Source organism: Vairimorpha necatrix, chromosome 6, assembly GCF_036630325.1.
Source record: "Vairimorpha necatrix chromosome 6, complete sequence".
Classification (NCBI taxonomy): domain Eukaryota; kingdom Fungi; phylum Microsporidia; family Nosematidae; genus Vairimorpha; species Vairimorpha necatrix.
Genome location: NC_088821.1, coordinates 1,095,471 through 1,118,488, shown reverse-complemented (window position 1 = coordinate 1,118,488; position 23,018 = coordinate 1,095,471). Strand labels below are relative to the sequence as shown.

The 23,018-nt window shown below is 28.0% G+C and overlaps 6 protein-coding genes across 6 annotated transcripts; 2 read left to right on the top strand and 4 right to left on the bottom strand.

Moving 5' to 3' along the window:
* Positions 1 to 2,860: 2,860 nt before the first annotated feature.
* Positions 2,861 to 4,120, top strand: VNE69_06209 (uncharacterized protein; the record flags this gene model as incomplete). The annotated part of the gene is made up of 1 exon (XM_065473969.1): positions 2,861 to 4,120. One exon carries the CDS (start codon positions 2,861 to 2,863, stop codon positions 4,118 to 4,120), a length of 1,260 nt encoding a protein of 419 aa, XP_065330041.1.
* A 6,541-nt stretch (positions 4,121 to 10,661) lies between these two features.
* Positions 10,662 to 11,159, bottom strand: VNE69_06208 (mediator of RNA polymerase II transcription subunit 6 (MED6); the record flags this gene model as incomplete). Its single annotated transcript, XM_065473968.1, has 1 exon — positions 10,662 to 11,159. One exon carries the CDS (start codon positions 11,157 to 11,159, stop codon positions 10,662 to 10,664), a length of 498 nt encoding a protein of 165 aa, XP_065330040.1.
* Positions 11,160 to 11,363: 204 nt separating this feature from the next.
* VNE69_06207 (iron-sulfur cluster assembly protein 1 (ISU1)) lies at positions 11,364 to 11,780 on the bottom strand (the record flags this gene model as incomplete). Its single annotated transcript, XM_065473967.1, has 1 exon — positions 11,364 to 11,780. One exon carries the CDS (start codon positions 11,778 to 11,780, stop codon positions 11,364 to 11,366), a length of 417 nt encoding a protein of 138 aa, XP_065330039.1.
* Positions 11,781 to 12,200: 420 nt separating this feature from the next.
* On the top strand, positions 12,201 to 15,014 carry VNE69_06206 (putative guanine nucleotide exchange factor; the record flags this gene model as incomplete). The annotated part of the gene is made up of 1 exon (XM_065473966.1): positions 12,201 to 15,014. The coding sequence occupies one exon, from the start codon at positions 12,201 to 12,203 to the stop codon at positions 15,012 to 15,014; it is 2,814 nt and encodes a 937-aa protein (XP_065330038.1).
* An 800-nt stretch (positions 15,015 to 15,814) lies between these two features.
* VNE69_06205 (uncharacterized protein) lies at positions 15,815 to 16,387 on the bottom strand (the record flags this gene model as incomplete). The annotated part of the gene is made up of 1 exon (XM_065473965.1): positions 15,815 to 16,387. The coding sequence occupies one exon, from the start codon at positions 16,385 to 16,387 to the stop codon at positions 15,815 to 15,817; it is 573 nt and encodes a 190-aa protein (XP_065330037.1).
* Positions 16,388 to 19,890: 3,503 nt separating this feature from the next.
* VNE69_06204 (putative SP-containing membrane protein) lies at positions 19,891 to 21,036 on the bottom strand (the record flags this gene model as incomplete). Its single annotated transcript, XM_065473964.1, has 2 exons — positions 19,891 to 19,903; positions 20,108 to 21,036. 2 exons carry the CDS (start codon positions 21,034 to 21,036, stop codon positions 19,891 to 19,893), a joined length of 942 nt encoding a protein of 313 aa, XP_065330036.1.
* Positions 21,037 to 23,018: the final 1,982 nt, after the last annotated feature.

Sequence of the window (23,018 nt, the reverse complement as noted above, 5' to 3'; positions counted from 1 at the left end):
TTTCTACTTCCTCCATCTCCAACCTATACATTATTCTTCTAACTTCCTTTATTAACTTTTTGGCCTCTAGACCACAGTCCACACTTGTAAACTGACGATTCGGTATCGCCCCCATGTCTTTATTTATCATAATGGGGGATAGAAATTATACAAATATATCACATATCATAAATTTTTGCTTTTCTCGGTTTTCAGGTACTTTTTTTTAAAAACCATAAAAATAAAAAATAGCGTTTTATATCACACGGCGCTACATTAATTTGATGAAATCCCGATTCAGTGTTCATTTTTGTAAGAATGTAGCGGCTTATAAGCCATTTAAATTCTATACTTGAGGCATTGAATATGCGTCTCCGGTCGTTGAGTCAGTCAGTCTTCTATAATCCACGCATAGCGTGTTATCTTCATTTTTTTGAGCAGAAATTACTGGACATCTCCATGCACTTTCACTAGGGCTGATAATTCCAAAGCTCGGACAATGCTTTTATCATTTTCGATGCTATGTTTCTTTTTTGCTACCCAGCTTGTATAACTGTGATAGTATTGGTTTATCATCTTTTGTGATAATTTCATTGTAGTCTATGTCTTTACCCTTTGCCATTTGTCAAGATTCTATTATCCCCAAATCTTAAACTTATTTTGTATTTATCGAGTAGCGCATGTCCTATGATCATGGTATTGTGATATCTCTTGTTAAAATAAACTATCTTTTATTACCATCTCTTCGATTATGATTTTAGCTATCGTTTCCACAATGGTTTTTATCTTTGATTCATTTGATGCTCAGAGCTAAGTTTCGAAATATTAACAACATTTTCATTCTGCAACAGTTGAAGTCTAATCGGATTTAAATCGGCTTTTGTATAAAAATTACATTGAATTTTATTTTTAAATTGCTTTATGATGCGGCTATAAGCGTTGTTCTTATGTCATTAAGGTTCGACACGGATTAAATATAAAAAAATTTATTAGAATTGTTTTTCTAATGATCTTCCTTCTTCTCTGTGGCCTGTTTCGCGGCTCTAATATTTCTTACGGAAGGTATTTAATTTTAATTTTGCAACTATCTGACCCCCTTTACAACAAAAAAACAACAAAAATTTTCCATTCATTTCTGTTTATTCGTCATTTTTCTGCAAGACCTTTCTTTTGTGGGCATATACCTCCGAGAGTCTCCTCGCACCACTTCTGTATATTTACGAACATTCTCGAGCTTCATATTACTCAAAGCTCTGTAAATGTAACCCCAAGATTATTCTCATTATTATTTACTAGAACAATATTTGTAAATCATTGGGTGCCCCTTTAACTCAAAAGCAATAAATATACTTCCAGGAACATTACCTTTGCGTGTTAGTTCCACCATCTTATCCAGATAATTAAAAACGAGCCCCAAGGTATCAATAAGCAGAAAGTTTACGATATATTTTTATCTGCATTATACTAAAAAAATCTTTCTTTAAATGATATAATCAATTATCCAGCCAAAGTCCTATTGGTTGTGAATTTATCCAGTCCCTTGAATCTTCTTTATGAACCATCTCAAAAAGGTTTATAAGCTTAACCTCGATACCCCTAGGAAATCCTCTAAAACTTCTGTGAAACATTTTTCTTTTCATTTCTAAAAAAAGAAGTTTTGTCCTTATCGCCAATTTGTTTGAGTACAAAACCCATAAGTTCATTTATTATAAAATATATAAAGACAGACAGCCTAATGTCTCAAGATGGATACTATCGGATTTGACATGTATCACACTTCTTACAACTTGTTTAGTTAATTTTTCATTTTATAAGGTTTTTACAACTTTACGGCAAATATTTAATTTTTTCTGAAAAACGATTCTGACGATAATTTGTAACTTGGTTTTATATATTGAAAGTAAAATAAAAGTATTAGCAAATTTAACGCGCTAAAATGAACAATTCTAACATTAATTTATATTTGATATTATTTTAACATAATAAGATGAAACTAAGATATGCACTTTTTAAATAAAAAAAAGTGTGATAAGAACTAATATGATATTTTTTATAATAAAATATGAGATATTAGATAGTTTTTGCTATGTTATGTTTTAATATTGTTTTTTCTAGATTATCTGAAGTCTTCATAGCTTGCAATTTTATATCATTATATTCAAGGTCTTAGAAATAAGAACATCAAATAATGTGATTATTCAATGTATGGCCATTAAACCTATCATCAAGGCCCACTTGTAGTTAACCGGAAACACAACAAAACATTAATAACATTTATAACTAAAAAGCCAATCGTAATAGCTAAACATTGTAGTTAAATTTTATTTGATTCATTTAAAATTTTCTACTTTGAAATTCTTAGACTTTGTTGAGAACTACAAATATGTTTCGGCAAAATTTTTCACAGTTGTTAAAATATATCTATATATGTTTGCAAAAGGACATTAATAACATGTGAGACAAAGCGAAACTCTCCTCTTTATAGTTTGCTTTAATACTTTTCTAGATAATTATGACACATATCGTATTTCTTTTTCTTTGATCAACTCTTTGCTTTAGTCATTATCACTGATTAGAATTTTTATTAAAAAGCCAATATATTTTATGTACAGCATTTAAAGATAAATACTTAGATAGAGTAAGAAACAAATCATAAAAAAATAAATTTGTGCTTAAAAACATTTTATTACTAAAAATTATCATTTGCTTGTGTTAAGTGATGTATGTGTCGTGGTTATATTGAAGTAGATTAATTAAATCAACTTGTAAATTAAATATTATCAATTAGTATTGTTTTTAAATATCTATTTGAAGTAAATGATTTCGTTATTTTAATAAATTTTTAAAATATTTTAAAAAAATTTACTCTCACCCCACTGAAATGAATTTATTAAATAATATTATAATTACGACATTTATCGTTTTATCATTTCAATTAAATAGCGATGTACCAGGACAAACTACAGAAAGAAGATATTATACTAACTCAAAAATACATGAGAATTATTATTCGTTTTACAATCCAATTTGGACAACTTTCCGTAAGAATAAGGATTTTGATAGAATTATTAAAAAGGAATTAGAGAAAGACCCAGAGTTAACTGAAGAAGGAATAAAGAGGGAATGGATGAATGGTTGTATATTTATGTACAATGGCCACGAATTAAATTTTTCTCCCCGTTGTTTCCTTTTAAAATTAATAAATTCAACACATCCTATATTAGGATTTTTATTTTCGATGAAAAAAGACAAAATAGAAAAATTTGAAGCGGATTTTGAACATATTCAAGAAGACTTATTATGTGCTCTCAAATACAAAAAAGAGTCGGAAATACTGCCATATATACCAGAATACAGAAAAAAAAAGATACTTGATGGGGTTTGTATCTATAAAATGTTTGATTCTAGATGGCGAACTTTTTATAATACGAAAATCCAAAGAGAAATTGAAAAGGCCATTAGAAAAGAAGAAAGAGAGAAAGACGCAAATGAAAATGAATTTCTCGCAAATATTAAAAAAAATGAGGAATCAGAATTATTGATTACGCATTCGGTGGTAGGACTTGCAATGCGATCTCATACATATGCATCAATGGCGATTTTGCCAGTTTTTAATTATCTATGTAATCATAGATTTTCAAAATTCATAAGTTACATAACGAATTTTGTAGGTAAAAAATGTGTTGATTTTTTCAAATCTGACAAAACGAAAAAAGAAGAAGAACAAAAAGCTATTTTTGAATATGAAGATTTGTTAGATAATCTTGAAGCCGACTATGAAGAAGGAGATTCATGGGAAAATCAAGACTCTAGCGAATATGCAGAATCGTTTGAAGAATATGAAGAGAAAACATATTTGGATGAAGATAAGATGAGCGAAAAAACTTTGGAAGAAAATAATGAAAAATTTAAAGAAGAGGTCCCAAAATCGGAAGAAAAGATTTATGCAAATAAACATGGCGAAGATCAAACAAACAAAGCCGATTACATATCAAAATTGAAATCTAGTTCGAAGAGCGAAAACAACAAAATAAATAATAGCGAGGTTAATGAGTCAAAAAAAAGATTTGGTAATAATTATATTGACAAGGGATTCTATAAAATGAGACATTACAAGCATTATAGTTATTGCCCTCAATAAAGTTTTTAATAAATTTTAAAGTTTATATGAGTATTTTTTGAAACGTTACCTAGATCTTTAAACGGTTTGTAAAAAAACGGTTGAATCTAATGTTAATTTTGTGATCGAAAAGTATTTTAACAGACGCAATTATGTTATTGCGGATGTTCATAATATTATACAATTAAAGACAATCGTCATAAAACTTCTGCCACGTCCATGCAGAAAATAGTATTAAAATACACAATAAACGCAATTAACATTGTTGATGCTAAAAAATTATGCAAAAAGTAACAAAAGTGCTTTTTGTAGTCTAATATTAACATATGATAGTAGTAAAATTGAAAATGTTGAATTTAAGAAGAATATTAATAATTTCAAAGTGATTGCTTATCATAGACCGCAACAGTTAATATTACATCGAGGGAAGAAATGCTATGTTCTTGGTAAGATAAAAACAGCATTTTATTTAAAAATACTTAGTTTTAATTAAAATTAAATTTACAAAGTTGATACACACAAGCACAGCTGAATAAATATTGAAACAAACCTATAATAAAAGCGGCATTTTATTCGAATACTTAATTTCACTCAATGGTGTTTTTAAAACGTTACAAATATGAACGGAATCGGCGCAATTTACACGCCAAAAGATATATATAAACAAACATAAATTTTGTTAGTATTAAATTACCTACTATCGTACTCTTATAAAGTTTTCCAAGGGTAGGGATGCTAATAAACAATTGTGGAGATGTTTATTTTTTTGTAATCTAAAAATTAAAGTTGTAAAAATTGGACGCAAGGTGGGATGAGAATTACCAACTAAGTTTTTATCATATGATTACTATAGAATACAGTCACTTATGGCCCATGTCGAGACTCTTATTAAATACATGGCCTATGGCTTTATTGATCTAATTTTTTCCATTATTTATGGTTTTTTTTTTGCTAATAATGCATTTTTAATTTAAAGAAAATTTTAAAAGAATACGGTCTTAAGTAGAAGAGTTATACATATACTTCACATTTACAAATTGTTTGAGTCGACAAAAAATTTATAATATCAGGTCAAATAAGTGCATGTGCTATTATTTAGTTACATGACATGATTAAAAGTTCCGATTAGATTTTTAATAATACAAGTGCTCTATAATGATCGTCTTATTCTTGTTCTCCCATTCTGAAATTTAATTTTGAATATTAAAAAATAAAAGATTCCAAAAGGGGTGTCTATGTAATCACCATACCGAAATTACACATACTATTAAGACCTTTTATATGTTGTAAATTTAATACTAATTGTTTTTTTTTTAGATTTCAGAGATAAAATAAAAATTTTCTACTAGTACCATATTGTAAGTAATATTAAGTTTCATAACTTACAGCAAAGCTTTTTTTTTATTCGAGGAAGTACCACTTCATATTATGTTGTATACAATAAACAGATTGCTTACGAATAGGAGTTTTACACAAAAATCTGAAAGTGTATGATTAAAAGTAACTTTAAAACAGAAAATAATATCATCTGTGCTGTACTATATATATTTTCATAGGTTTTTTTAGTTAATCTAAGGTTCCACAAAAAAATATAGAAATATACTATTATTTATACTGAGTAGATTAAATTCTCATTCGTAAGAAAATTCTTGACAGCATGATTTTATCGGAAATAGAAGGATCAGGATGATGTGCACTAGCAATAGCACAAATTATAGTCGTTTCAATTATGCAGAAAAAAGTAATTAAGTAAAAAAAATATTATAGCCCAAGAAGCAGATAAATAGTTTTTTTATAGTTAATTTTTAACACTTTAAAGATATATATATTTCAGGTTTAATAAAAAAATAACAATTCACATTAGTTCTGTGCTTGTAAAAAATTGTACTTATCATTTTAGCCAATCAATTACATTACGCATGCATATTTAGTGTAGTACTTTTTAACACGTAGCATCGCAGAAAAAAAGAAGCAAAGAATTTCCAATTTTTTTCGAAATCCTTTCGTCCAAACTTAATTTATAACCTAAGATCAAAAATCTATATGAAAATAAACAAGCCGCTGTTGTATAATTCTATTTCGAAAATTTTTACACCATTATAAATATAGATTTAGATATCTAAACGTCAATACAACGATTGACAAATGTTTATCAATTACCTTACAAGTTAAATATTAGGTTCATTACAATCCGATAGCTTTTTGTTATGTTTCGTATTCTTTTTTTTTGTTACATGTTTTTAACATTTTAAAACTCTAAAAATTATTTAATTAACTATTTTTTTCCACACTGAAATTTTATTTTAATTTGCCAAAAAAACATTCCAAAAACATGACATACTAGAATATATTCTTTGTTATATATTTTGATAATTTTTACCCCCATTATGATAAATAAATACATGGGGGCGATACCAAATCGAGAGTCAACAAGTGATGGCTGTGGTCAAGAGGCCAGAATAATGTTACAAGAAATTAAAAGAATAGTTTATAAGCTAGAGTTGGATGGAGTAGATGAGTCTCTATGGAAGGCAAGAATTTATGAAATGGGTTCGGAAGAAGTAAAGAACTTTATTGTAGAAAGAATTAAAAAAGAAGATAGTTGGTCCTTAATTATTGAAGAAATGGAAAAGGAGGTTAGAAAGGACGAATTAAAAAAGAAGGAAGAAGAAGACAAAAGTAAGATGATGGAAATAATTGCAGAGTCGGTTAGAGGAACAGTTCGAGAGGAGCTGGCAAATAGAGGAGCATTAGGAAAAATAAGGGAAGAAACTACGAGAGTAAGAAGTAGAGATTGTTTTTACTGTGGTAGATTTGGGCACATGGCAAGAGATTGCTTCGTAAGGAAGAGGAAAGAAGAAGATAATAAAAATAAACATTTTAACAAGTATAGAATTGTTTATGAAGAGAGTGGATCTACAAGCACAGAACTTAGCGCACAAGAATATAGGAAATGCGGAGAAGCAAAACGTAAACAAAATTCAAAAAGGAGAGGAATGAGAGAGGATAGAATAGAAGAGGGCCTTGTCATTGAAGATATAAAAGCGAAGTTTAGAGAAATTTTCGACTTACAGCAGGAAGAGATCGTACACTGTAAGATAGAGAAATGTAAAATTGAGACGCCACCAGGGAAAAAAGTAGTTAAAAGAGGACAAACTATCCCACAGGCGTTGATGAAAAAAACTGAAAAATATATAAAAAGTTTGGAAGAAAGAAAGATTATAAGAAGATCAACATCCGAGTGGAGGAACCCAATTAGAGCTATAGTAAAACCTAACGGAGGAGTAAGGCTTGTAAGTAATCTAATGAGTTTAAATGACTTAGTTGAAAAAGATCCGTATGAGTTGTCAAATATTAGGGACATTGTTAGAGCCACACAGGGGTCTAAATGGTTTACCGTTATAGATCTGAAGGAAGGCTTTTACCACGTAGAGATTGAAGAAGAGGATAAGCACAAAACGGCCTTTGAATTTAACAGAAAGGTATATGAATGGAACAGTATGGTAATGGGATATGAAAATTCCCCGCAGATTTTACAACGAATAATGAACCAAATATTTGAAGATTTACAAGGAGAAGGAGTGGAGGTATATATGGACGACATCGTTATACACGCTAGAACTAAAAGAAGGCATGACAAGCTAGTTATAGAAGCATTGGAAAGATTAAAAAGACATAAAATGAGATTGAATATTGAGAAGATACAGTTTAGCCAACAGTTAGTTAAGCTCTTAGGAGTCACATTGAATGGTACAGATATTGAAGCGAATGAAATAAAGAAGAACGAGGCGTTGGAATTCCCGCAGCCGACAAGTGTAAGTGAAACACGAAGATTCCTAGGAATGACAGGATGGTTTAGGAACTTTATAAAGAATTACGCGGGATTAACTATTCATCTGACAGATAGCTTGAGAGGTAAAGATAAGAGGTGGGAATGGACGGTTGAAATGAATAGAGAGTTTTTAGAGCTGAAAGAAGTTTTGAGAGCGATGGGGAAACTTAGATTGCCTGATTATAGGAAGGAATTTATATTGAGAACGGACGCGAGCAATGTAGGGATAGGAGCCGTGTTACTTCAGAAGAACGATAAAGATGAATGGGTAGCAATCCAATGGAGTTCAAAAAAGTTAACACCTACAGAGACCAGATATACTATATCGGAGAAAGAAATGTACGCGGTATTTTGGGGGATAAAAAGATTTGAATACGAGTTGCGCGGTAGGAAGTTTAAAATCGAGACGGACCATAAAGCCTTGGTTGAGATTAGAAATAAACCGTGTTTTAATAACAATAGAATAAATAGATGGATTGAAAAGATCCAGGAATTTGACTTCACCATAGAATATAAGAAACCAGAAGAAATGGTGGTGGCTGACGCGTTAAGCAGGATACATATGGAAGACGATGAAAAGAAAAAGAAAATCAGAGAAAGGACCGCCAAGCAGATAGAGGGTAAATGGAAAGCGCACGTCGATGACGCAGAAGGAAAAAAATATTGGAGATTTGATTCAGGACGGAAAGTCGAGATACCACCAGAAGGGTCAAGGGAAAGTTTGATGCAGGAATACCACGAAAAAGTTGGACATAGATGTATGACAAGTGTATATTACGCGATGCGGGAAAGATTTTATTGGCCCGGAATAAAGAAGGACATAAATGAGACAATTCGAAAGTGTGTACAATGTCAAATATATAATAGAAAAAGACTCGGTGGATGTGAGTTTGTAGATACTACACGTTATTTAGAAAAGGTTGCTTTGGATCTCATTGATTTTAGAGACGCAGGTAAATACGTATTGGTTGCGATAGATTATTACACTCGAAGAGTATGGGGCACGGTAATGGAGAACAAGACTGGAAAGAATGTGACAGAATTTTTAAGTAAGTTGTGTGAACAAGGAAAAAAGCCCGAAGAGATTATAACGGATAATGGGCGAGAATTTATCAATGAGGGGTTTAGAGAGTTGTGTAACAGACTAGAAATTAAACATAGGAAAGTAAGTGTCGAATCACACAGGAGTAATGGCAGAGTCGAGAGGGTTATAGGTACGCTGCGAGAGAGCATTCTGAAGACTAAAGAAGGTACATTTGCAGAGAAGGTCATGGGAAGCATTGAAAAATATAATATGAGTTACCACACGGCACTAAAATGTACACCAATAGAAGCGACAGAGGATAAAACTGGACATGTAATGATTGAAAATAGCCCACAAGGGAAATATGGAAAACTGTTTAACAGGGGGAAACGGGAAAAATTTAAAGTAGGTGAGTATGTGAGAGTAGCTAAGAAGGAAAACTTGAAAGGTGCGGATAAATATTCGAAAGGTAGGTTTTTAGAGAGTGGGAAAATTATAGAGAGATGTGGCAATGATTCTTATATAGTTAAGTTAGTAAATGGAAGATATGTAAAGAAAAGGCACTATGATCTAAAAAGTCTGCTTGGGTTAAGGATAAAGTGAGACTAACCGTCTTGGAGGGGGGATGTTATATATTTTGATAATTTTTACCCCCATTATGATAAATAAATACATTCTTTATTGTTTTAATCTCATTCAAAATAATTGAGAAATAAAGTACTTTTTTGCAACCTTTTAATGTATAAAAAAACTCTTCCCATATTATATTTTTCTTGAATTATCTTGTAACTATGCTATATTTGGCTGCATCATTCAAACTAAATACATAGAATAATAAATTTCACAAAAATTTATAAATGAATTGAGCAAAAAATATCCAAATACGAATTCTCAATAAAATTCAATAACTTGCCTTAATAACGAAGATTTCGATAAAATTAATTAACAATTTTTAAAAAAGAGCTTCAAATAACCACTGGTCTGTATCTAATAACCATATGTCTTGTTGTACGCATCTATAATAATTTTTATAAAAACATTTTTCCTTAAACATAAAAAATAATTTAGCTACAGAAATTAATTTAGATTTTTAACTAAAACCCCAGGAAAAAAAGTAATAAAGCGACCTTTAGACTGATTTTTGATATTTATTCTATGATCAAAAATTATAAAAAAACAATAATACTTTGATTTAAATAAAAACAAATATTTGGGGTTTTATGAATATGATACGTTTTTTTAGATGAATATTTATAAAGGAAAATACTTATGATGACGCGATAGATAAAAAGAGTACTTGCAAATAGTAAGTTATTTTAGCAATTATTCAAGAATCAGCTTTAGGATTTGCAAATAGCTGACTATAAGTTTTATTTTCAAGTTTCATTTGCTTTTTTATAACAAATTTTATATTAAAAAATGTCTATTTTTAAATTATTAAACCAAAAGGCAAAGTTTGAATATACAGCTGAATATTAGCTCATAATTAAGAATATAGCAAATCTTTTAGAAAAAAAACTTAAATGAAGATCAAGCAAATAATAATTTAAATACAAGTCCTAAAATCTAATGCGCCTGGTCTAAAAATATTATTAAAACTTAAATAGATATTTTTAAATGTTTTTTTAATTTTTTAAATAATAAAAATTTTAATCTCATTATTAGTCTAAAAAAAGTGTTGTTAAAAAATTTCTAAATTTTTTTTATCATTCATACATTTTATTAAATTTTATAATAACATCTCGATTTACTTCATCATTATCCTTTTCATCCCGTTTTTCTTCACATTTTTCTTCTATAAACAGTTTTTTAAAGTAAAAATCCATAATTTCATTTAAATAGAAATATATATCGTTTATTCTCGTATTATAAATTTTATGATTACTAGGCGCTTTATAAATAAACCCGTGTATCACGTAGTAAAAAGACAAATTAATATTTTGATCTTTTTCGTTTAGTGCTTGTTTTATTACAAATAATGTGTTATCAGGCGTATTAGATTCCAGAATGTAATACATTCCCTTATATTTTGTTACTTCTTCGTTTGAAATATCTATTCCTCTGTATTGGTTTTGCATTTTTAATATTTCGTTAATTGACGATTTATCGTAAAATGGCGATGTAGAGAAATAGGTGATGATGTTTTGAGGAGTGAGTTGATGATTAGAAATAAAAATATGGTCTACATAGAAGATATTGTCCATTACAAAGGGATATAAAAAAATTATGATTTTTAAAAAAATGTTTACTATGAGTTTTTAATAATATAATGGGCTCTTAGTGTAATAAGCTCGTAGGTAACTTAGATATGTATTGTTTTGTAATTTGTATTTTAATAAACAAATTCAAAATAAAAATTATAAACTAATAGAAAATATTTATTCATTCCAAGTAATGTTATTATTTATTCATCTTTTATTTTTCTCATGATAATCCTTTATAGCGCCTTTTATCGCTTCTTCTGCTAACATTGAACAATGCAGTTTTATAGGAGGCAGATTCAGTTTACTAGCTATCTCCCTGTTTGTAATCTTCAATGACTCGTCAATAGATTTCCCTTTGATCCACTCAGTGGCCAAGCTACTTGAGGCTATGGCCGACCCACAGCCAAATGTCTTAAACTTAGCATCTTCTATGACATTGTCTTTATTGACTTTTATTTGTAATTTCATGACATCTCCACAAGCAGGGGCTCCTACTATCCCAGTGCCGACAGAAGAGTCTTTCTTGTCTAGAGAGCCTATATTTCTGGGATTATTAAAGTGATCCATGACTGATGAGTGATATTTTGAAGTGATGTTAGTTAATTTATTTATAAAGGACATTTAGAGGGATAAAAAATAAATTAATTAACTAAAAAGAAGCACATTATTTGTAAGCAAATATTACTTGTAAGCAAATATTACTTGTATGGACATTGCGCAAAATTTAGAAAAAAAAGCAAAATTTAAAAAAACTAAAAAAAAGCAAAATTCTATAAAAACAAAGACTGGCTAAATTTAGCAAATTTAAAAAAATAATAAAAAAGCAAAATTTTAAAAAACAAAGATTGGCTAAATTTAGCAAATTTAAAAAAATAAAAAAAAGCAAAATTTTAAAAAACAAAGATTGGCTAAATTTAGCAAATTTAAAAAAATAAAAAATAACACTAGTATAAAAATTACAACAGCAAATTACTTTATACATACTTAATATTATTAAGACATTAGATATTATTATTTATATTTTTTTTGGATTTTTACCCCATGAACAAACTTAAAATCTTATTACACGATCTAAAATCCCAAAATAAGGAATTTCTTGATATTTTATACAAACAAACAAACTCAGAAAAAAAACTATTTAAACAAATTTTCAGCATAAACGCATACACAAACACAGACATGTTCAATTTTCTGTCAATTTACGAATTGTCAGAACACGAAGATCTGGACATATTGCACTTAATAGTCAACTTGAAGTTCTTCCCAGGGGAAAAAGACACAGACCAAGTCATTCTCAAATATTTCCAAGTACTTACAAAAAGTACTTATCCAGATATTAGTTATCCACTTTTTGAGAGATTTATTATTCTTCTGAATAGTTCTATGTTTTCTTATGCCATTAGTAATGAAATATTCAAATATTTCCAGAAATTCTTAGTTTTCTATCCTGAGTTTCTTGATAGGGCGATTTATAATTTGAAAGATGATAATATGAAATATAGACTTGTTTTAGATGAGTGTAATGTTAAATATGTGTTTATGATTAAAGATGTGTCATGTTTGTTATTAGAGAATAGTAAGAGTAAGTATTTGTTACAAGGGTTTTATGATGAGATCCCTAAGTGGTATATTAGAAGTTTAGATGAGAATATATTGGGATTTTTGTATTATAATTTTGATAGAGACGAGATTTACAGTGACTTGTGTTTTAAATATTTCAGTGAGTTGAATTACTCAGAGATAATATCAGAATTTAAGAAGAACCAGAATAAAATCAAAGATGACTCTAACACAGACTCCAACCTAGATTATAAGTCTAATATAAACTACAGATCCAATATTTACATGGATGAGAATTGTAAAATTCAATATTACAAATCCAAAAAAGAAATAGAAAAATCAAATAGCCTAGAAAATATTAAAGAAAAAGATTATAAATTAGATATTTCTTATGTGGAATTATTTAATGACACACGAGACATATCTGGGTTATATAAAATATACGGGAAGACATCCTGGCTAATTTTAAGATACCACCCCCTTACAAATCTCAGAATTTTGGGCGAATTTCTCTGTAGTCTCAAAAACATTGATTTTCTTAAAGAATTCACTTCCACTTTCGATTTCACAAATATGAATGTTCTCGTGGCCCTTCGACTATACCTAAGTGGCTTTTATTTAGTAGGCGAGTCCCAGATAGTCCACAGGGTACTGGAGATATTCACTGCTCATTTTGTCTCATTTTCTTCTTATGAGCCCAAATTTATCTTAAATCTCTGTTTCTCTCTTCTTCTCCTGAATACTAAAATGTATAATCCGCATATTAAAAGTAAACCCTCTTTTGAGGAATATTTGTCAGATTTCGATGTGTCAGAAATACCAGAAGATATAAAAATGCAAGATCTTTACAATAGTATAAAATCAAGTAAGATCAAATTCCCAGAGAAAAATGAGACATCTCTTTTTAATTATGAGATTTACACTAAGATATTGACCCTTATAAATCAAGAAGATAAATTAGAAATACAGACTAGTAATAATAATATTAATATTTATCTTATGGATAAATCTCTAGTATCTTCAGATTCTTTATTGAATATCTCTCATGAGAAGTTCTTAGACTTGTGTAGATATTCCTCATTTGATTATCTCCCTCTATATCTCAAATATAACAAGTCTGATTCTTACAGATTCTTAAATATCTTCAGATATTATTTATCACATAAGGGAGACATAGAAATATACAGAATATTCCTAAATATGAAGACTAAGAAATATAAGAATATTCTGAATGAGATTATAAAGAAGAAATTAAGTACAGAGAATCTGGAGATACTACAAGTACTGTACCCCGAAGATAAGAATGACGTAATATTTCAGATGATAGAGAATAATATAGAGAATATTAGTAGTATTAATAATTTAGAATATGAAAGACAAGTATATTTGATGAGTAAGAAGATTAATATAGGATTATTGAGAAAGAGTCAATATAAAATCAAGATATTAAGAGAAGTATTAGGAACAAACCCGAGATATATAAATAGAGAAGTAATAGACTTATTTAAAGAGATAGATGACAGGAGTGAAGACTCATTCTATACGATGATAAGTATACAGAAAGAAGAAGATATGTTTAATTATACAGTACAAATAAACAAAACCGAAACAAAATCAGATGAAATTGAAATTGGATTAGATAAAATTGAAGAAGATTTAGATAAGTTAAATATAAATACGAATAATCTAACAGATAGCAAAGATGATGAAAAAAAGAAAAATGTATCAAGAAATAATGCATCAGATAATAACGTGTTAAATATTAAGGACTATAAAGTTCATTATATTGAGAAATATTCTATAAATGACACTACTAAATTATTCCATTTCTACTCATCCTCAAAATTCATTCTAAACCAGGCAGTCATAAAAAGGCATATTTCTACTGGTAAATGTCTAAGAGACAGTGACTTAGTCACTGTCTCCAACTTAGACAATAGACTAATATATTTAATTTTAAAGAGCGAAGAACTAAACAATAAAGAAGTAGTAAACTACTCTCTGTGGATTATAAATCTACTCTCTACGAGTATACCAATATTCATAGACTTCTTTAATAGAAATATAAACATATTAAAGAAGAGCTCTATGAAAATAAGTATAATAAAGATATTTATTAGTAGACTGAAGAAAGTAGTCTCGGGACTTCCACTGTGCTGTGAGTGTCAGTATGACAAGATAGAAGATATAGAATTATTTATAAGCAGGATAGTAGACAATAATATAACAAGTATGGAAGATATGGAATTCTGGTATAAATATAAGAGAGAAAAACTAGAGAGGATTGATAATTAAAATGGTATGTAACATTTATAAAGGAAAATAAAATGATATGAAAAAAACAACATTTTATATTTTACCATTATTGTGTCTTATACTAGAATTAAGACATATCTTAACACGACATTTTAAATATAATATGTATGAGATTAAAAAAAATTTATTATACTATGAGTAAATTTTAAGAACATATTTAAAACAAACAAAATGCAAATAAATCAAATTAAATTTAGTATATTTGTTTTTTATTAATATATATTGAAAAAATATAAATAAAGGTTTAAGTTTAAAGACAGAAGAAACACAAAACTACATTATTAAACAAATATAATATGAGGTAGAACTTTAGAAACTATATAAGTCATATTGATAAAAAATAAAATTTTTATAAAATTGAAAAAGCTATCTTACAGATATGAAATTTTTCTAATTGGGCAGGAAAAAACAGAGATTTCTATGGTTAATTGCAAGTCTTGAAGTAAATGCTAAAGAGGTTATTTTTTTTAGGAACTGGTGAGAAAGATACGATATAAATCTAAAAAAAATGATTCATATAATTATGGCTTTTTACGGCCTTTATTATTTAAAAAGAATATTTTATACATAGATAAAAACATTTAGGTAGGTCATTAATTAATGATTTATTCACATATTCATTATTCTTTTAAGATTATATTCTTGAAAAATCAGTCAATAATTAATTATTGCTTACTAAGTAAAGCTTGATTATTATTCTTAAGTTACCCATTTTCGTCCTCGTTTTATCTTTTTTTTCGAGTATAAGCTTATATTATTGCTTTTTATTCTTGTAAACACTAGAGACTGTTTATAGTGTCAGTAAAATCTTCAGGCTTGAAATATTCTTCTTCACACAACTTAGAAACATCAACTCTCTCTTTATTAATCTCACTATACCCACAAAATCCCCATTTAATTTCTTGTAACATTTTATTGCTAAAAAATATATTCCTCTTGCTTGTTTTATAGAAACAATTACTATTATTATTATTGTAAAAAAACATTCCTGTGATATAATAAGACCTATTTCTTACAAGTGACAATGTCGTTTTTAATATAAATTTATTATTGTAAAATAAATTTATCATTTCTAAATCTTCATAAATTTTGAATTTTAATAAATCATTGAGTTCATTTGAAGTTATAGGGTTAAATCTATACAATGATTTATGAGAATTACTGGAAAAAATATTTGTAATCTCGTTGTAATGTTCTAAAGGATGACATTCGGCGATTAATATCGATAAATAAGATATATTATCTAAGTTGTTTAGAGATAAGTAGATATTGAAATCAGTACTGGTGGATGGGATTATTAAAAGGTAATCTGAACAAAAGGCTGTAAACAAATTTAAAGAAGGAAAAATCATGGGGTGAGTTTAAAATTGATTTTTGTAGAATAAAAAGATAAATTTGATAGTAAAATGCATTGAGATAATGAACGTTTTATGATATATTTGACATTTATTAAAATAGGTAGGGTAAAAAAAAAAAGATTACACATTGTAATAAAAATTAATGAAAATTTCAAAAATAGTTTTAAACTATACACAATAATATTTTTATAGAAAAATATAGTTAAATATAATTTTTACCTAGTTAAAAACATTGATTTAAAAGTGTGTAAAAGAATAAAGAGATCTACTGATTATTATAAAGATTTGATAACTTTAAAAAATAAATGCAATTTAAGTAAAAAAATATCGTGTGTATATAGCCAACGATAAGAATCTAAATTTTAAATATTTTTAAATTTTGATAAAAAATTTTTGAATTGCAAGTAAATTATTAATTTGCTATAAGAAAAGTATCTGTACTTAAAACCTATCAGGGTATATACCTATAAAATTTTCGGCGGAAACTTTTGATGTGAATAAAACCTGTATTTTATTGTAGACTTACATGATTTATTTTAAAGCATGCTGACTTAAGTTAACGTGTCAAGCTTCTAAAGCCGATTGACATGATTTTTTTAGCATCTAAAAAAATTTACATAAAAGTAGCATTGGGTTAAAATCGTATTAATCGTTCGTTATAATTTAATTTTAATCTTCTATCAAAGCATATTTTACAAAAGCTGAGAATATTTGTCAAGAATGTTGGGTCTGTAAACGTGAGTAAGCGTTTAAAAATCAAACGGAAAAATCTAAATGTGGTATTATTTACCACATTATTTTAATATTTTATTTTTCCCTCCAAATGAATTTTCTAGAAAATATTTTACTATAAATATTTTCCTTTTATTTTACCCAATACACATAAGGATGAAACTGAGAAGAGAAAACAAGGAGTCAATTAAACCAAACAATAAAAATAATTATAATAACAATCAACGTTATATTGCAGGGAGGAGCACCATAGAGTGCTATTTACAAACAGGCCGCCTCCCTGGTGCTAACACCACACTAAAATGTTAAAATTGTTAGATTAGACATTATGATCGGCAAAAAAATTTCATAGTTGAGTCGTATCGAAATCTATTAGGCGTCGATTAGGAGCTGTATTTTTTCCAGACTTATAAGGGATTTTAGTTCATGTTATCCATAATTTGCGTGGGGTAAAGCATTTGCGTGTCCTTTATAGAGGTGTATTTTAAAAATTAACAATGTAAACACTTCAATTCAATATACAATTCAGAACTCTGATATATCACCACAAAGGCAATTTGTAGTCCCGTGTAAAAAATATATATGGGTAGTTAGTTCTTATGTTTAATCAAGCGAAGCCTCTATATTGTGTAGCGTTGATATTGCAAAAATTTATAGATTAAAGAAAATAACTCGTAAAAGAGACAAAAAAAATTAAAGATAATAAATAGAGAGTCAAAAAACCTGAATATTATCATTAAATATAGAAACGTTGTCATCGGTCCGGATAATTTTAAGAAAAATAATCGATAAAAAATAATTTTTTTTTCTAATTACGAAACCGAAAAATTCAAATTAAAATCAAACGGACTCATAAAAGAAATTATATAATCTTACTGGGCTTGTAAACAATTTTTCATCAAATTTACTATAAAACTTGAATGCATAATAAACTCTGACGTATTTTTGATTTTTGTTTATGAGAATCGTTTACCGTTGTGGTCTTTTCTTGTTCGCAATTTGCTATTCAAAATAAAAATATGTTTACATGTTATGATTTAAAAAAATAATATCGCTTTAATAATACATGAGAACTTACAAGAATCTGCTCTTCGCAAACTCTTTACATCAACATTTCATCAACCTTGTTTTTTAAGTTTGCTTTAATCACTTGTCTTGCTCATGTTCTGTCTACTATTATAGAATTTATAATTAGATACATAGAAACCTCGCACTATTCTCTTAGTCTCATATATATAACATTCAAAGTACCAGAAAATAGCAGTAATGAAGCTTTTATAATATTAAAGAATTTTAATTACGTTAATGTTTTAAAAATTTATTTCTTTTGACTTTGTTATAGGTTTTATTATCCAATATATGTAAATATCGTCGTCTTTGGATGATAATTTTTTTTAAAGAACTATTACCGCTAAAATATATCAGTACAAAAAATCTAATACATGCTAGTAAAAAAAATTTTGTTGTTCTCGATATTAATCAAACAACATTTCTTTTTGGATCAACACAATATTTTCGTTTAGCTATAACTATGTTTTGTACGTCAAGTCCCCTAAAACTCAACAATAATTTTTAATGGTAAATTTGCTCAAACATATTTTCTAATGGAAAAACACAATTTTAAACAACTATATGTATGTATTAGCTATATTTAGATGCTAAAAAGGAATTTCTACAGCAAATTAGTTATTATAAAAATACGAATGTCGTTTATAGTTCAATATGAGATCAAGCATCAATTTTTTATACTACAGAATTGGTCAATGTGGACAATAAGCCATAAATTTAAGCAATTTTTTGCATCTATAGGAAAGAGATATTTCTGGACAAGAAAGATATGTGTTTAAGAGATCTCATTGAATAGTGTGGTTCGCTTAGATGGTAAGTGTGATGTAAAAAAAGTTATGGATTATATGAAAAGACAACGCGTTATTTATATGTATTGACCTTTTATCTTTTTTAAATATGTTTTTAATAGTCTCAAATTATTGTGGACACATTACAGAGATTATGAAATATTAAGGAGCTAGAATAAGAGTGGGCGTTTAATGATTTAAAATAGTAAATGAAACAAGTTAAGACGCTAAATTTTTTTTTAAACTAAATAAAAAAAATATTAATATCAGAGCCATAACCGACCAGCCTAAACAAGATGAGAAGAAATTTATGGGAATATTTTTCTTGCAAATATATCAATAAATCGGACAAAAAATTAATATATGATATTATAACGCGTAGTTTTGACGAAACATTGCAAGAAACTTTGTTAAGAGCTATAATCTTAATCTTTCAATAAGATATGTTCAGTTATTGTAACGAAGAATAATTAGAGTCTTTTTTTGTCATTCGACGACGAAGATTGTCAAGAAGATGACCGAGAAGAAGAAATAGATAGAGATAAAAGTTCATCATCCGAAAAACACTATAATTATGTCTGTTGAAGTGAGAATTTCTTACACATCTAGATTTGAAAATACAAATAGTATTACAGTACGCAAAGTCTGTTATTGCCGTTCCTTTGACGAGCCCCCGAAAATGTGTTCTGTTGGTACTTAATATTAAATTAAAAAAATATAAAAAAAAGTTATTTAAATATTTTAACCTAACATTATCCCAGATAAATCGCTGTTTTTTAAATAAAATACCTCAAAATTAAAACAAAATACATATTGGAAAGTTACACTTCCTTTTCAAATATTTTTAAGATGTAACAATTTCAACTTTTCAAAATAAAACCTCCACAATTCTCATTAGAAAGTCAAAATTTATTTATAGAACCTTGATGTCTTATTTAGGTAGTTTTTGAAAAAAATTTTATGAAAACGCATAGAAACTTGATATTTTACAAGAGAAGTAAAACTAAGAAACAATTAGGAATTTTTTTTTTTGACTTCTTAAAAGTAAATAATTTATTTCTTTAATGCTAAATATAAGATCAAGATAATAATAAAAATAAACATAATCGTATACAACAACAGTGACTGTAAAAAATTAGTGTTACAATCGGAATCATCATGTTCGGGATTTGATTTTTTTGCATTTTCATTATTTTCGTCTTTCTTAGATTTAGGTTTATTATTGTTCGAAGTAAAACTTTGGTCTTTGTCTTGATCTCCATTATTTGTTGAATTCGGATTATTTTTTGCTAGTTCAGATTTATTGGGATTTTTATTATTAATATCTTTTTTTAAAATTTTCTTCTGTACTTGTTTATTCCCAGTTATATTCTCTGACAACAAATTATCATTTATTTTATCTTCTTTATCATAATCACGGACCATTATGGCTTTTTTTTGTATAGGCTCATCATTCCTTGCATTTATTGACTCGTTCTTTATTGGTTGAAACACTAGAGGTTGCTTTTTGACCTTCCATTTGAAATCTTCGACTGTAAACAGATTGTCGAGAGCCAATGTTGTAATTTTTTCCTCGCAGTCTTGACTATTGCTGTTACAAAGAAACCTAAAATCTAATTCTTGTATATTTTTTTCATCATTAAACATATAAATAGGACTTGTTTTATAAAAAGATTTCTTTGGATCGATACTAATAAACAATCCCCTAACCCGATTTACATTTTCTTTTTTACGATCTACTGTTGTTTTTAATATAAATTTATTATCATAAAAATTTTTTATCATTTCTAATTCTTCATCGTTTCTAAAATCAAATTCTTCCAACGATGTTATAAGGTCTTCTTGTTCTTTAATATTTAATGTCTCAAAGTAATAAATAATTCCTTCAATTTCTTTTTTATTATAACGTTTGCTAATGATAGTTATTTCAAGATTCTCTACAGTTTCCAGATTATTTAACGACATGTAGACATTAGAATATTTATCATCTTTTGGATCAATAAAAGCATAATCACCGCAAAATATTCCTAACAAATTAATCAAAGGAAAAATCATAGGGACCGTTATTAATTTATTTTTATATATAATTTTAAATTTTAAAAATTTCTTAATTTAAATTAATAAATCAATCAAGAAAAAAATTGTTATTCATGATTCGAATTATGATATAACCTACTGTTTTGTATCAAAGATATATTTGACATTGAGTATTTTTAAGATGGTTTTTTCTAAAAATGTCCAAACGGAAAATTTCAAATAATGCTATTATGTCTTGTTCTACCGTATATATGCCAAAGTTGGATTTGTCATATCTAAGATTAGTTTGATTGTTTTTAGATCAACATTTGTGGATTATACATTAAAAAATGCTGTCGTAAATTTCAAGGGCGTCATAATTATATTAATATTTAGCATATTTTACATGTCAAATTTTTATAAAAACTTGAAAATAGGAATAATGTTGATATATTAGTCCATATCCACTTAACAATAAAAAATATTTAAATAAAATTATTTATGAGAAGATCATGAAGAAAAATGCTAGAAGAGAAGTATTACACGGAGATAATCTGTCCCCGCTTTTGTTTGTTCAATGTAAGGACCCGCTTGTTCGGAATTGAGCGATATTTATCCAAAGGTAAGCATCTCTCTGTATAACAAGCATTTTTAACTAACCATCTGTTGTTTATTTTGATTTAAACTTACTTGCAGGAATGGAAAAATATTGAAAGATATGAAGTTAAAACACAAACTTTATTAAGTAAGTTTATAAACCAATGCAGAAAATCGGCTACAACTAGTATGATGTTAAAAGGAAAGGTAAGCTGCTAAAAGAGCATGAGGGTATAGATATCTAGGCATCACAGAAAGTTACGAAGGTAAGCTAATGAAGAAAACAAAAAAAAAATATGGGAGCCATCTTATAAATATTAAAAGTTATGTAATACTAAGCCGAATGCGAAACTATTGTTCAAAACAATTATAAATGGAATAACTTTAATTTACGTCCCATAGGGATAGATGCTGAGCCGGAAGAATACAAGATCATAGACGACAACATTAGAAAATTATTTACCAAATTAACGCCCACTAACAGCCTGCAACTAAGGAAAGATGTTATCTCTCTAGAGCTGAAGTTAAAAGTTGCTTCAAATACAAAAACATACAAGTATAAAATACTTTTAGATTAGCCAAAGAATTTGAAAGCACGACAGAATCTGTTCTAAGACGCAAAGCAATGTTCAACTCCGAGGAAAACTGGCTACACATACAGTCAACCACAGAAGGATATACAAAAGAGAAATATAAACTTAAGGAAAATGTCACAGTTAAAACATTAATAGAGACATAAAACGAAACTTTTATTGCGATATAGAAACAAATAAACCATATAAAGCCATTTATATCCCGAGACAATCCACTTATTTTTATAAAACAAACTACTAAGTGGCTTACAAAGGGGGATTTAGACCCAAGCTATGAAAGTAATTAATGTGCATTAAAGAACTGAAATATTTTCTTAGAATAACAGATAAAATGCCCACACTGTCACGAAAATGCAAAAGACGGTAGATTATATGACCACTTTATATGATCGTATGCTTTTACATGATTACATAAGACGGCACAAGGGGCTCTGCGATGCATACCTCTTCAGTTATGTAAGACGTATAGATTATCCCTGCTAAAAGAATTAGAAACTATATAGTCCAGGAATGTGTAGCCAATTTTTTGAGATACGAGTTGACACTAGGATACATTCAAGTATTAAAATATAAATAACAAGCCTGATATACTAATTGTGGGCAAGTTGAGAAATAGTGATCGTCGTTGGAGTTAGAATCACAAGCTTTAACAACGTTCATGTTGTAGAAAAATAAACATTATTACGACTTGCTTGCAATCGTGTGGCTTCTCTTTATAAATATAAGCCGAAAATTATTCGTCATGTGATGACTTGAAGTAAGAATAATAACTAATTCCCACCGATCGCATATCAAAGAGCTCAAATTAGAACCCAGAACGGAAGCATATAT